At 33.9% G+C, this 15,615-nt stretch overlaps 1 protein-coding gene across 11 annotated transcripts in view; it reads left to right on the top strand.

Annotated features, from left to right (window-relative positions):
• The window catches only part of PPP1R12A (protein phosphatase 1 regulatory subunit 12A), a 152,006-nt gene that overhangs the window by 127,907 nt on the left and 8,484 nt on the right, over positions 1-15,615 (top strand). For all 11 annotated transcript variants that reach the window (XR_002804704.2, XM_023631517.2, XM_070253892.1 and 8 more), the window contains 5 exons: positions 299-420; positions 3,246-3,311; positions 8,387-8,403; positions 9,850-9,985; positions 11,863-11,967. Coding sequence is in view for 10 of the 11 variants with exons in the window: in XM_023631517.2 (XP_023487285.1) it covers positions 299-420; positions 3,246-3,311; positions 8,387-8,403; positions 9,850-9,985; positions 11,863-11,967 (446 nt within the window). In the remaining variant the exon portion in view is untranslated. The remainder of the gene's footprint in view (positions 1-298; positions 421-3,245; positions 3,312-8,386; positions 8,404-9,849; positions 9,986-11,862; positions 11,968-15,615) is intronic.

The following is a 15,615-nucleotide window of genomic DNA, read 5'->3' as shown; positions in this document are numbered from 1 at the left end:
GTTATTTTCTGTGCAGCAGATACTATCTTTTGAGTGAAATTTTTGGTTTAGGCAATAGGAGAATGAAGTAATTAAAATTTGTTTTTGTCTTGATCCTCAAGTACATATCTAATGGGAGATATAGATGCATATTTAAACCAAGTGTTATACGAGCACTGAGAGGAGCAAAAATTAATTGTGACTGGAGAATTTTAGAAGAGTCCATAAAGGAGATTGACTTAGAATTGTTTTTACATTTACATTGCCAAATACTGTCAAGATACATTGCCATCATATGGTTCATTGTAATCCTTAACAGAGGGAGAAAAGAAAGAAGAGGAAAAAGAAGGAGAGGATAAATCACAGCCTAAATCAATCCGAGAGCGACGGCGACCAAGAGAGAAAAGAAGATCTACAGGAGTTTCGTTTTGGACACAAGATGTGAGAACCTATTAAAATATAGCTACTTGATAGTATGCTTAATCTTTCTAAAAGTCCACACTAATAATTTCTTATATGCCTCAGATTATATATTTAGATCATCCCTGTGTGTTTTGAGCTGAGTTATTAAATCAGAAAAGTTCTTCTTCATCAGCATAGTTAATGACTACTTAGATTTTTGGTATTACTTAAAAGTAGGAGTTCTGTCCCAGTTTTGGAATAAAAATAATAATGACTGCAGCTCGGCGTGCATATAGCACTTATTGTATAATGGCTAAATTGCTCCTTTATCTTAGAGATTCTTGAAAGAAAGATGCTACACATTTAATCCCATTTTCATCAGTATGATTATAAGATATGCATAATAATTATTTCTGAGTGATGCTGGATAGAAGCAGTGCTTTACTTATCAAATTATAATAATTAATCCTATAAAATTTAATTTTCTTTCCTGATCACTGAGTATATGCCTCACATTGGTACTCATATGCAGGAGAAAGAAGAGCTGTGGGGTAGCACTGTTATTGTGAAATTTGTAGTGTTTCACTATAACATATAACTACAGAAAGGCAAACATAATTTGTTTTGTCTTTTTTTAGCTGCTTGTTTTTTCCCATTTTTTATTTTAATTTTTAATATAGAATGTTCAAATATACAAAAGTAACAGAAAAGTATAATGAGCCCACCATACGTATCCATTTTTTCAGCTAAATCCCCACCACCTCCCAAACTCCCATATTATTTTGAAGAAAATCTTAGACATACTATTTCATCTCTAAAAATTTCAGTATGCATTTTAAGAGATAAAGACTTTTTAAAAATTAAGATTATATTTTTTAAAAATGATAAAAGTAACTACAATATGTTTTCACATGATAAAGGATCACAATACCATGATCACATTTATTGTTAAATAAATTAACAGTAAATCCTTAATTTGAATATCTAGTCAGTTTGAATGTCCAGTTGACTCTTATTTGCTATAAATGTTTTGTTGTTGTAGTTAGACACTTTGCTGGTTTGATTAAGATTCAAATTAGGACCATATATTGTGATTAGTTAATTCTTTAAGGTCTCTTTTAATCAGGAAGTTTCTCCCTCCATCTCATTTTTTCTTCCTTACAATTACTTTCAAATGGCCTGAGTTTATCATAACCCTGAAGTGTAGTTTAATACATTTGTGTAGTTTTTTATGTTTCCTATAAATTGGTCGTTCCAGGTAGAAAACCTATCAGATTCTGCTTTGATAGTCTTATGACAAGGTATTTTTGTTCCTCCATCAGGAAGTGTGTGATGTCTGGTTGATTTTAATTGATTGCCCAGTAATATTTTAATAACAGTAAAATAAAACCTCAGTCTTAGCACCCTAACAGAGGAACTCTTCTATACTTAAAATTATTTCATCTTCTTAGTAACTCATATGTATTAGGAGTTTCATAGACAAAGCTGTTTTTATTGTATAGTATTTCTTTTTGCCCAGTTTTATTTAGACCAGCTCTCCCTTCAAAACTCCACTTTCTGAAGTTATACACTTAACCAGCCTTATCAGGATCCTTTCTGAGATACATATTGGCAATACTCATCTCTTTAATTTGAGCCTGCTTTGAATTGTGTTCTAATCAGCCATCAAAGTACAGGTCTCCGTTCTCGTCCTAGCCACACTTTGAACCTGATATCAGACAACATATGAAAAAAACCAAGGGCTCTATCAAAGGGGCAGTGGTGTGTAGTTAGGCAACTGTTTGCTCTGTTGTTTTATTAGGTTACTTTTTTTTTTTTTAGTTACTACTTTTGACGACCTCTGAGCCTCCTCAGTTTTTTAATTTCCAGTTCTGTCTTCTCCCATGAAACTGTAATGCATAAAGACAATGAGCTTATGATGCAGAATTAATATATTTATGTTAATAACTAATACTAGCAGCAGCAGCATTGATTTCTCCTGTTCACTTAATGACTTCCCATATCATTTTTGCTAGATACCACAATGATAGTTTGTGCAAAGAGTCTCTGATCCTTAGAACATTTCTGTAAAGTTTTTATCCCCACTTTATGGATGAGATAATTGACTCAAAAAAGTTTTAAATAAGTTTACCCCAAGTCACATAGCTGAAAATAGCTACAGCAATACGAAATTAGGATGATGTAGTTTTAAAGCCTATGGTATTTTTATAGAAAGCCTGAGCTACATATGTCTGAACACAGATTTCCGTGTTCTTTCAGTCCTTTAAGGTTTGTTGAAATGTTCAAGGCCGTCCAGTAGAATATTCCCATTGTCTGGGATTCCAGGCTTGTAGCCTGCTGAGACCTAGATTGTCTATTTGGTGTGCTGTAAACTCCCAAGAAATTTCTAGATGAGTGAATTACCTAAACGTAATGGGACCACTGCATAAATCTTGCCAAGCTTATAGAATCCAGCTTTTCTTACCTAAGACAATGAATTTTCTATTTTTGCAGCCTCATTAGAGTTGAGTGGCTATTATATTGAATATTAAAGTACAAGCAGTATCATTACAATGTAAAATGGAATATCTTCTCCTCTCATGCTAAGCCTTCAGCTTTGTTATCCTCAATATGAGGTGGTTAGGAAGATGGTCTTTCTTCACCATATATGCTAACCTACTTAGATTGTGCCATGCAGAGAAAATAGTCTTCCTCTAAATAGGGTAGAAAAATTCCCACTTAAAAATCAGTTTTCCTTTTGATTCATTGCCTGGTAGATTTTTCTCAAGGGTCATTTTAAGTTAGAAAGGCCCTGAAGTATTTAAATATCAGCTGTTTGAAATTTATGTTTACTTTTCTAAAAGTAAATTGACAATCTATTTTAGAGTGATGAAAATGAACAAGATCAACAATCAGATACAGAAGAAGGATCCAATAAGAAAGAAACTCAGGTAAAAAGCACTATTTTTTGTATTCGTAATTATTCATATTTTTTAAGGATCACTCTTTACTTGTGTTTTATCTTCATTCATGCAAGACAGTTACTGCACACTGTACCTCCATTCTGGGGATAGACTGTCAGTGGTTCTCTGGGATCAGGGGTGGAGGGACTGGAAAGGGGCACAAAGAATATTTTCTAGGTAATGGAAATGTTCTGGATCTTGATTGTAGTGGTGGCTTATGGATATACACAACTGTCAAAAATCATCAAACAGTATAGTCTTTAAGTGGGTATAGTTTATTGTATGTAAATTAATCTTCAAAGTTGAACAAAAAAGAGAATGGTACCCTTGACCAAAGAAAGTATCCAAATGATATTCAGAAGTAGTGGATACTTCAACGTACCCAGATTTTAGTTTTAGAAATGGTAAAGTGATGTTGTAGAGAAGGCAATGTGCCTTTTTTTAACTTTATTTACATTTGTTTAGAAATTTAGTGTCTCGAAAGGACTTTTACATTCATTATCACAACTCATCTTCCCAACAATCTTCTGAAAAAGACTTTTTTTTCTCAGTACTGATAAAGAAACTAAGGCAAGTTTGAATGACATAGGGTTGCATAGCTAGCAAATGGTAAAAGTTTCTTTCCACTAGTTTCCCCACCCCCCTACCCCTATTCCCTATTGTTTGGCCATGCAGAAAGCTGACATACTTTAAAGAGCTCTGTTCACATGGGGGAGAGCTGTACAATATGGGTTAGATCTAATCTTATAAACTCAGCACTATCTGGTCTGAAATGGCATTCTGGTTGTATCTTCTTCATTTTGACCTGGAGTTCTTAAGTAGAGCAGTTAAAATTCCTTTTACTCATCAAGGATCTACAATAGTATAAAGTGATCAGAAGTTGATTACCTGTGCTAGGTGAATGTGAACATTACTTTTAGGGCCAAGTTTGCCTATTTTGACCCAAAAGGTATTTCTGTTTTATCTTTACTTGGCCAGACAGAGAGATTGAGGAATTAATTACTTCCAAGGGTAAATTATTTGCAGGGCTTAAGTTTTGTCACCTTTAGACACTTTGCCTATCAGTTGTCAGCACTCTTCCAGTTCACCTGTCCCTTGTTTACTGTATTCTCTAAACTTGTCCATTATCTTCCTTCCCCAGTGATACCTTATGAATTCCCATCTTTCAAGGAAAAACAATGGACAGGTAAACAGGAGGGAGGGACTCAATAAACCATCCCCAGCTGACACTTCTCACTGCCTTATCACACAGACCCCACATCCCACCAGGCTAGGATAGGAGGGAAAAGATTTTCTGGCTTCCAAAGTTAGGACTTTGAAGCATATATATATATATATATATATATATATATATATATATATATATATAGTGTTTAAGTTTTACCATGAAAATTTCACGTGCGATACATTAAGGTTGAGTAGAACATTTTTGTAAGAAGAAGAATTTTCTTAGTTCCAAACAATTTCACTAGTTCTTGTTCATTTTAAATTGATGATTGTTTAGATCCTGTTTTGTGCTAGCATTATGCAACTCTCTATCTCAGCTTTATCCTCACACTGGTTTACCTCAAGGGCTAGGATTATAATAATTGACTCAGGCCAGGCAAGGGCCACCACTGAGATATTGCGTCATTTTGCTACTATTGTGGGCTACATACCTTCTCACCTAAAACTAATGACTGCTACACCATGAGGAAAAAGAAGAATGGACATCAAGACACTAACCCACAGTGTCTTCTACAATAGACTAGAAAAGTACTTTCACCCGATAAGTGTGCTGCTTTCTTTTGAAAATTTGTAGCATTAGTCCTTTTTTGTGAAAAAGTAATGAGCAGCAAAATTCTTCTGTGTGTTTTCTGAAATAGTGTTATCACCTCAAAAGTGTTATCCTATCAGAAGTGTTTGATAACAAAACTTCTGTTCAGTTTGTAGAGTCAAGTTAACTTACCCACATTGAAAAATGGCTCTCTGGCATGTACTTTTTGCTTCAGAGAAAAGTAAATTGTAAGATATTCAAAAGTTCTTGAGAATTCTGAATTGCATGTGAAGCATAAGCTGTCTGCCTTCAGGATATAAATTAAGAGAAAATTTTATCACAGAAAATTTGAATTATTTTTCTCATGATATTATTGTTCGTTATTTCCAAAAATAAGGCTTCTGTTGTTTGAGTTATTATGATTTGCTTTTATTAAGCTGTTGGATGGTAAAATTTTTACCATGCAAAGAACATTAGTAAGAATTTAAATATGACACCAGGGCAAGAAACCGTAAATAAAAGATTAACAGATTTGATTATTTAAACATATAAAGCTGGAATCTGGCAGAAAAGACATCCTTATTAAAGTTGAGACACTTATTTGCTCAATTAAAAGTAAGCTTTTCCCTCTTTTATAACATTTAAAAGATGAACATTTGTACTATACAAAAGACTCAGTAAAAAAATTAATGGAGGCATGAGCCAGCCCTGGTGACCTAGTGGTTAAGTTTGTTGTGCTCCGCTTTGGTGGCCCAGGTTCGGTTCCCGGGTGCAGATCTGCGCCACTCTTCTGTCAGTGGCCATGCTGTGATAGCAGCTCACATACAAAAAGAGGAAGATTGGCAACAGATGTTAGCTCTTGGTGAATTTCCTCAGCAAAAAAAAAAAAGTAAAAAATAAATGGAGGCAGAATACATGAAGTTTATAAACTTTACTAAAGAAAAATTATGAATTAACAATAAGCTTGAAAATGCACTTAATCTCATTAATAAACAAAGATACAACAATGAATATACAAGTGAAATTTGTGAAGGTTAATGGCATGGTTGGTATTGAAATACACGTTTTCGTATAAGATTTGGGGCTATAATAAATTCTTCCTTTTTGGAGATCAGTTTAGCAATACAAAAAAAAGTTTATGTCTTGTAGCTTAGCAATTCCACTTCTAGAAATGTATTCCCAAGAAAATGACTAAAGTGTGTAAAGATAGGTGTTGATAGCAGCAAAATAAAATGTATTTACATAGATATTTTATGTGTTCACATGGATTTGTGTACAGCAGGTTAGCACTGGTTATCTAGGGGGTTGGAGGGATGGGGAATTATAGAAGAACTTTTTATACTGTGGTACTTTTATATGAGCTTACGGTACCATAATCAGAAAAATTAAAAGGGTATTTTTACTTTGGAAAACAAATTTAAAACACAGAAAGCAAAGACGTTATGCTAAGCAACATTATGCTAAGCTGGCAAAATAGACATTCTGTATGATTCCACTTACATGAGATATCTGAAGTATTCAAACTTGTAGAAATGGAAAGGACATGGGGAGTTGTTCAGTGGGTATTGAGTTTCAGTTTTGCAAGATGAAAAAGTTCCAGAGATCTGTTGCGCAACAATGTGACTATAATTAACACTACTGAACTATTCTCTTAAAAGTGGTTTAGATGGTAAATTTTATGTTACGTGTTTTTTACAAAAATTTTTAAAATACAAAATATAACCAATGACAGTGCTATGATTTTTAAAGACAAAGAAATAGAATTTGAGTGATTTGTTTGACTAGTTGGAGTTATTATTTATTCTTAAAAATTTAAGTCACAGTGCAAACTGAGGTGAAATGTGATATTCTTGTTTGATATGTGCACATTTTATTTCACGCATGGCTATTTTCCTGAATTTGAATGATATCTTGTTTATTTCTTTTCTTTCTTTTTATTGAGATATAATTGACATATAATATTATATTAATTTCAGGTGTACAAAATAATGATTCAGTATTTGTATATATTGCAAAATGATCACCACAATAAGTCTGGTTAACATCCATCACTGCACATAATTGCAAATTTTTTTCTTGTGATGAGGACTTTCAAGATCTACTCTCTTAGCAGCTTATGAATTTGAATGATATCTTGAAAATTGAAATTTAACTTCAAAGTTGTTGTTATAAAACTAAAGAATAAATAAACTATTACATCAAAAAAATAGGAAGCAAGTACAAAATTGGTTTTGCAAAGGAAATTTAAGTAGTTTTTAGTACGACATTTTTAGTCCAAATTAGACTTCAGGTTGTCCCAAAGGAACCCAGTAATTTTACAGTGCATTTGAAGATAAATATAATGGGAAAATACAAATATCTAAATTCAAGAATTTAACAAACCATTTCTGAATAGTTACCTTATAGAAAAGTATAGATTCAGTGAGTGTTTCAATAGAAAGAGAACAGTTAAAGATGACCATCGAAAAAGTACTGCTTTGGCCCCCAATAAGACTATTTTATTGTATTAATTATTTCACTATTTGGATAAGAAGAGTTAATTGGAGGGGCCGGCCCAGTTGTGCAGCAGTTAAGTTTTCGTGCTCCTCTTCGGCAGCCCGGCGTTCGCCCATTCATATCCCTGGTGGGGACCTTCTCATTGCTTGTCAAGCCATGCTGTGGCAGGCATCCCACATATAAAGTAGAGGAAGATGGGCACGGCTATTACCTCAGGGCCAGTCTTCCTCAAAAAAAAAATAAAAAAAGTTATTGGAACTTCAATATAGCATACCACTTGCTTGAGAAAATTAAAGTAATCATAGTTTCCTATCCCCTAATTGTTAAACTTTGAAGGAATGTGTAGCTGGATTTCCAAAACAGAAAAATGAGAAAAATTGCTGCTTTGAGATGTCACATAGTAAACTTGATATAGATGTCACATAGTAAACTTTACATTCCTTAATGTAAATATGTTACTTTCTCCTGCTGACTGGGTATAAGTAATGGATATGTGTCTTATTCTCTCAGTTTTTCTTCTGATTAAAAAATAATTTATAGTGGCATTTGTAGGAATTCACAAAAGAAGACCATAGACTGCCAAATTTAACTGTATGGTGTTGTGCATGTAATGATAGACAGTGACTCTGTGTTCTAGAACTTACTTTCAAACAACCACATTACAGTTAAAATGTAAGTAGTGAATAGATGTTAGTTTAATGGTGTGAAAACAGTATTGGTGTTATGTTAAATTTACTTGACTAATCAGTAAGTTACCTTAATGAAAGAGTAGGAACTTAGCATGCCTATGTTTGTTTCTCTTTTTTTCTAGACGGATTCCATTTCTAGGTATGTTTTACTTCTTTTTTGTACTGACTTTTTTCTCATTTTTATCCTTTCTAAAAATATATTGCTAGATCTTCGTGGATTTTGTAAGTTGATAGAATTGAGTAATAAAAATGTATAGATACTTAGATGACCTAATAGCTGTTACCAGCTTTCTTTGTCAAAGGCTTTACGTCTAGTTCAATAGTCACACTAAGTCACTAAGAAAGAATATTTTTCCTAAGTCTTTAAAACAGTGATAACTTTCTTAAGTTTTCCTAAGCTTCCTAAGTTACTTCAACATTGACTGTCTCGTTATTAACATCAGGGGCTAATGAAACCCACCAGAAATTTATTTTATTGGCTATCAGAATCTTCTCTCTTATTCCTACTTTAGATGAAAGAAATTCAATGCAGACACTAAAAAGTGTCATCTATCCAGCTCAAAATCGCTTATCTTTTCAGAAAACCTCCACGATATCCTTGAATCTAATCTCCATTCCTTTTCTCTTGCCCATAATTGTTACCCAAAGCCTTGTAAACCCAAGAACAAATTTTTATATCTAGCTGTCCCTCGGTAGCTGAGGGGGGGATTTGTTTGAGGACACACTGTACCCCCACCCACCCCAGAATCCACAGATGCTTAAATCCCTCATATAAAATAGCATAGTATTTGCACATAACCTTCACACATCTTCCTTTGTACTTTAAATCATCTCTAGATTTCTTATAATACCTAATACAATGTAAATGCTATGTAAATAGTTGTTACACTGTATTATTTGGAGAATAATGACAAGAAGAAAATGTCTGTAGGTGTTAAGCACAGGCCCAACCATCATAAAGGCATTTCAATGCATGGTTGGTTGCATCCCTGGGTGCAGAACCTTCATATACGGAGGACCAACTGTACTGATAATTCTACTGACTTGAAATATAGAGGCAATGGTATTTATCAGAAAAGGTAACCTAAATTCAGAACCAGATAATATGAGAATTCTCATTTACAAATGAGAGATATTGTTTTTCTTTAGGACAAACCTATTATCTATCACTCTGGATAGACTGTTACCAATTTTAAATTAGAATTATATTCTACTTAAAACAAGGGAAAGTACTACCAGTTAAACTATAATACACCATCAATTGTAAACCACATTCTGATTTCAGAGATGTTAAAATGTGAAAAAATATGTACAATTTAAAATTGTTGAAATAATTTATCATGATGTAAAACCACTTTTGATTTTCAGATATAGAAATATTGAATCCCTTCCTCAAATAATGGAAATTAGTAGTATTAAAAATAAATTCCCCTTTATTATATATTATAAAAGTTGATTAAATAACAGGGGGCAGAATGTTACCTACTGTTTTTGGAATATCAAAGTTAATAAATACTAGGATACATGCTAATGTAAGTTGTGAAAGCCTATTATAAAGATTTTGACTTAAACTCATCTTTTGAAGATATGAAACCACTTCCACGTCAGCTGGTGATCGCTATGATTCCTTGCTGGGTCGCTCTGGATCCTACGGTTACTTAGAAGAAAGGAAACCTCACGGTAGCAGGCTAGAGAGGGATGACTCAACTGACTTTAAAAAGGTACTTGGTTATTGAGTGACATTTAGTTAAAAGTAATCTGTTTGTTGAGATATTTATGTTTGAATATTATTCCTAGAAACTCATAATGAAATCAGTATCTTGAAATAACTTACTTTAATTTTCAGTTTTGGACAATTAATCATAAGTAGAATATAAATAGCTGGGGTTTTTTTGTTTTTTAGAGGAAAGGGAAAAGTACCCAGGACTTTATTTCACATGGCAGTATCTCAGGCCAGTGCTGTCATACTGTCATTAAACTGAAGAGGGGGATTGAGTAGGTCGGCGGGCGGGTAAGGGGAGGTTTGTGTGCATATGCACACACACTTTTCTCTGTCTATTTGTTACTAGGAAGAAGCCACACAAAACATGTGGCTTCTCTGGGAGAGTATAGTTTTTCCTAGGTAGCTGAAAAACTTGGGGTAGCTCAAGTGCTCTTAAGAATTATCCTGGAAGCTCAGCAGTCTAGGATTCTGACTGTTGTGATTCTTCTTAATATGAGATTGAAATAAACCTGATGAAGTTTGTTGGAGAAAAAGAAGGCTTGTGGTATTTGTACACGTCCCCAGGTATTTGGCAGCTAACTCACTTTCTTAAAAGCCAAATCAGCAAGGGTAGGAGAGTCAGTTTACATTATGAATAAGATTCAGTCATTCATTCAGTAAAGAACTGAACACTGAACTGTGCTAAGTAGTGAACTTCTACTCAGGGGCAGTGCAGATAGATACTGTCCCTCTCGTATGAGCATCTTCCATGTAGTGAGAGACACAGGCATTATCATACGTCCTACTAATGAATGCATAATTTAAAAGTTGAAGCAATTATCCTGAAGTAAAGAAACAGTTTCATAAAAGTGTGTAACAAAGGAAAGTGACAGGGCCTGAGGATGGATTTCCTAAGGAAGTGAAGCTTCAGTCAAGAAGAGAAGAATGGTTAGTCATTAGATGGCAACAGTGGGAGAAAAAAAGATGGAGTGAACTGCAATCACATAAACCTGGTAGTGGAAGGGTATGTGATGCGTCGAAGTAATTAAATTTTCATCATGCTTAGTAGAGCAGAGGGGATGGTGGTGTGAGATTGCAGCTAGATGTGTAGCTGGGACCAGACCATACAATGTCCCCCTTACAGGCTGTTTTAAGGCTATCCTTATACTGAGAACAATGGGAAACCATTCAAGGGATCTTTAATGTATGGGGATTACCGGAATGGTTGGCTTATGAAAATTATGAGATTGTCATTTTGAAAAGTTAACTCTTGCTGCTATGTGTAAAACAGAGGTCAGGAGAACAATTCTAATATTAGAATAGTCTAGATAAGAGATGATTGTAGCTATCTATGATGGTGGTAGTAGAGATGAGGGAAAAAGAAAGAAAGTGTTATGAAAGTGTTCAAGAAATATTTCACTTTCCTTTTAACTTTAATAAAAATAATACAAGTATAATGATAAATGCAACTGATACTCCATCTCAGTCTCAGGAGTTCAAGAGGGAATGATAGGCAGAAAAACAGACCCCAAGTAAAGATCGCAGTGGCTCCTTACATGCAGCTGTAGTTGCTGTGCAGATATGTGGTCCCTCTTTATCAGATAACTGAATTTTTTTTTAGTGGAAACTGGAAAGTCAGATTTTTCAGTGAAGTCTTAAATTTTAAATACTGGAACTAGCTTTTAAGTGTTTATGTGGAACAAACATAGTTGCATAACCAAAAATTTCTGCCTTGGAACCATAAAGCATTGAAATATATTTTTAATGCATCCTTTAATAGCTCATATGTTACATTAATCTTTCTGTTCTTAATATTGCAAAATAATTAATAGGAAATCTTCTTAAAATACTAGGAAAGCAGAAAAGTAATTTGTTCTTCTCCTCTAATTTCTATAGCTTTATGAACAAATTCTAGCTGAAAATGAAAAGCTGAAAGCACAGCTACATGATACAAATATGGAACTGACAGATCTTAAATTGCAATTAGAAAAGGCCACCCAGGTTTGTACCTTTTTCTCTTTGTTACTGTAAAAGAAATGGTTGTGATTTATTCCGTCTAAGAAATTGCACTGAAATATTCTCTAGTGTTCTAAACATAAGTTTGGTTACTGATAATAGCTTATTTATTAACAAGAAGGAGTCGGGATGATACAGTTTACTGATAACTTCATTTATTTTTTTCTAAAGTAAATGAAAAATATAGAAATATAGCCTTATAGTAGAAAGTTGAAGTATTTTTAAGCCTTTTAATACCTATGTTGTGGTACATGAAGGATCTAAATGCTTATTTCCAGCATACCAATGTAGCAAGACATTAAAAGCATCTATACAAAATCTTCTTAAAGCCGTAAAATTTCTTTACAGTAATTTTTATTCATTATGGATATTTCCTGTTCATTCAAAAAAAATGATTTGACATAGTAATGTTGGCAGTAGGTAATTTTAGTCATAACTCCTTTTACCTTCCTTCTATACAACAGCTTAGAGGAGCGGATTTTACACAAGAAAATTGGGATTGCAACCTTGTACATATAATCTAGGATGCGTATGATCTAGAAATTGTTTCCCAGACTCTTTTTCCGTGGCTCACTAGTTCTAGAAGATAGTAATAGACTCATTTCTCCTCCTCCTCCTCTTGACTCCTTTCCAAAAATAGAAAAACTTTATGATCCAAGAAACTTGGGAAGTACTGTCTACATCTAGTCTACGTCTTGGAGATTTTACAGGGTCTATTTATATGTTAAAGGCTCTCAAGGGTCCTGTAATTTTTAAGGAAACAAACTTATTTAATTTTGACATGAGACTTTCTAGCATAAACACATTCCTGCATTACAACTCTTTGAATCCAGTTTGAAAGCACTGATCTAAAATGGTATCTCCAGTTCTATAAGAGAGACTGCATACTTTCTTTGACCATTCTTTCACACTCATCTTTTTCATAATTTTTTAAATTAAGTCCCTATGTTGAACCTAAACTTGTTACCAGGTGCCTTTTTGTCCTTGTTGTTAACCACCATTATGTTGTGAAGCAATTGTCTATGCACTGTGGACACTGCTAAAATTCCAGGGGTCACACTAACCTTATGAGGTTATGAAGGCTCTTCAGATTCCATCAGTTGATGAAGATTTACTGTAAAGATACACAGAGAAATAAGGCAAAACAAAAACACATTTCATAGCCAGGTGTCATAAAGACTTGGAATGTCACACAAGTTAAAACTTGCTGGCTTACACTTAGACTTATGGTAAGCTGGAATGTCATCATTCTTCAGGTTGCATTAGTAGTTTAGTGAGCCTCCACACATAAAAATATCATAACTAGTTTCCTGAAAATGTCTTCAGCTCTAGAGATTTTTATCATAATGTTTTCTAAGTAAAAATGTCCACCAATCCCTACTGTAGTGTTCTCTCATTATGGTGATTCAGTGTATCTGTGTTTCCACTGCTTGCTGCCTTCTCTGTATTTCTCAGCTCCTCTGTCTACTCTTGTCATCTAATTCTTCCTCTATGTATCTCATTCAAACTCCACGAGAGAGGAACTGATAGAATTAGCCAGTTATTACCAGTATCGAGCAGTCTGGTTAGTGCTCATGGTCCTGTTAGTGACCATTTCATAGGACAGTGGACAATCTATAGCAAGCTGCCTTTGGGTCATGTACCAGTTTCTGATCCTGTCAACTCTGGCAGAGAAACAAGTCACTGGATTCAAAAGTATGACAGTTTCTGCCTTAGCAGGCATTCTGAATATCATGCCCAATATACTAAATAATAATGGGAAAGGTAATTCAGAGTATAAGATATTGAGTAAATATTCAAAGTTAATGTCTTAGTTGGAAGAACTGTGAAAATGTTATTTAAAAACTTAGGGATATATGTAAAAGTAAAACTGACAAATATTAAACTTTTTATTCAACTTTAGAGTATTTATCTGAGCCTTTAAGTCTAGAGTGAATCCTTCCACCTGATTTGTTTTGTTAGCATGACTTCCATAGCTATTCATGAATATGTATACATAGTGGTGGCAGTTTTGATAGTCACATGGAATTTTTCCAAGGGAACCATTATCCTGTTAAGAATTACTCTTGAAGTTTAGGTCTGTTTGATAGTATTTAATGAAGGGAATCTAAAATCCTTGAATTCTGCCTTAGCCCAGCTACCTCCTCCCTGTACAGTCTCCAAGGGAGGGAAATAGGCTAATTTTCCAGAAATTGGTGTGATGAATAATCATTTTTGTCAAATGTCAGTTCACCAGGCTTAAGTAATTGTGATTTCAACAGCTTTGACTAGAATATTTACCCAAAATATTAACTAAAGTTGGATTTTTGTACCTAAGAAATTGGCATGTGAATCATAAAATTGCTAAAATATTCCTATATGAAAAAATCCCCAATAAAATCCTAATTTCCTATCTAAAATTTTAATAACTTATATGTGATGGCATTGTCCCAGCTATTTCTCATTTCTTTCAGGTGAATTGAATATCATTTTTAAATTGTTCAGTCTTTTTAAGTGTTTCTAGGATTCATTGGCATATCCTCAAGGGGCATATTAGACTGTGTTTTATATTTCTAACAATTGAAATATAAATAAATTTAACAACATTGAAAAGAAATCAGAATTAGCTTAAACAATCTCATCACATTTGAAATTCTGGATTTGATTTCTAACAATAAGCAATTGGAATACATCAACTTATTTTCCCAGAAAGAGTAAGCACAAAAGCATAAAACCATTTAAAACAACAGAGAAAAGGATACCTGGCCAAAATTAAATCTAATATTCCATAACCATAAAAAAGAAATTGTGAAAAAAGGATCAAAACGTAACTTGGTAACAAGTCGTGATGATACTAAAACCTGAATGCTGAAAGGGTTGACAGAAAATTATGTAAAGAAATGCTTTTTAAATTAGCATATTAAGCAGTGAAATTGTGCTTAATTGATGAAATATATATATATTTTTCTTTTTAAGTATATTTTGTGGTTAGTCATAAAAAAGCATTCTTGTTAAAAGTTGTCAAAAACCATTTTTGGTAAATTGGTAAAATTGGTTATTCAGCAAATTGGCTTTTGGGGAATGAGCTATTTGATTACTTCATTTGTAGCGAATTGACCAGGATTCCCAAGGGAGATTTATGTACAGAGGTCATTGTAAATAAGAACTAAGATACCATTTGTTTTTAACTGGGCCTGTACTCAATATCCATATGCAGAGCTCTCTGGTATTGGGTGCAACATGTGGCTTAAAATTCCAAGGATCCTTTCCATGCCCGAAATCTCAGGATTTTATCAACTTTGAATTGATCGCATAATACAGGAAGCAGAAAAAGAAAGAGACCTGAGCTCACCAGGAGAAGAAAAGCTATATAGTTGGAATTTCTTCTAAGTGACAGTGGGTATGAACCTTCTTACAAATTTTGAAGCGAGGATGATTGGAAAAGAAAAGGAGAGCGTGAGCGAGCAGGACTCAGATAGCTGTGAGAGAGGACAAAAAGACAAGTTTACTGGTCTGGCTGCATGCATACAGGGTCGCTCAAACTGGTCAAAACTATATTTCAGTCAAGGTCCTGGAATCTGACCATTCAGATTAGCAGCCACTCCTCCTGGTGGTGTAGGAAAGCAGACAGTTGGAGCATCAGAGGGAAAACTA

This window comes from Equus caballus, chromosome 28, assembly GCF_041296265.1.
Source record: "Equus caballus isolate H_3958 breed thoroughbred chromosome 28, TB-T2T, whole genome shotgun sequence".
NCBI lineage: Eukaryota > Metazoa > Chordata > Mammalia > Perissodactyla > Equidae > Equus > Equus caballus.
The sequence above is the reverse complement of the archived record's forward strand: the minus strand, read 5'-3'. Positions and strand labels throughout refer to the sequence as shown.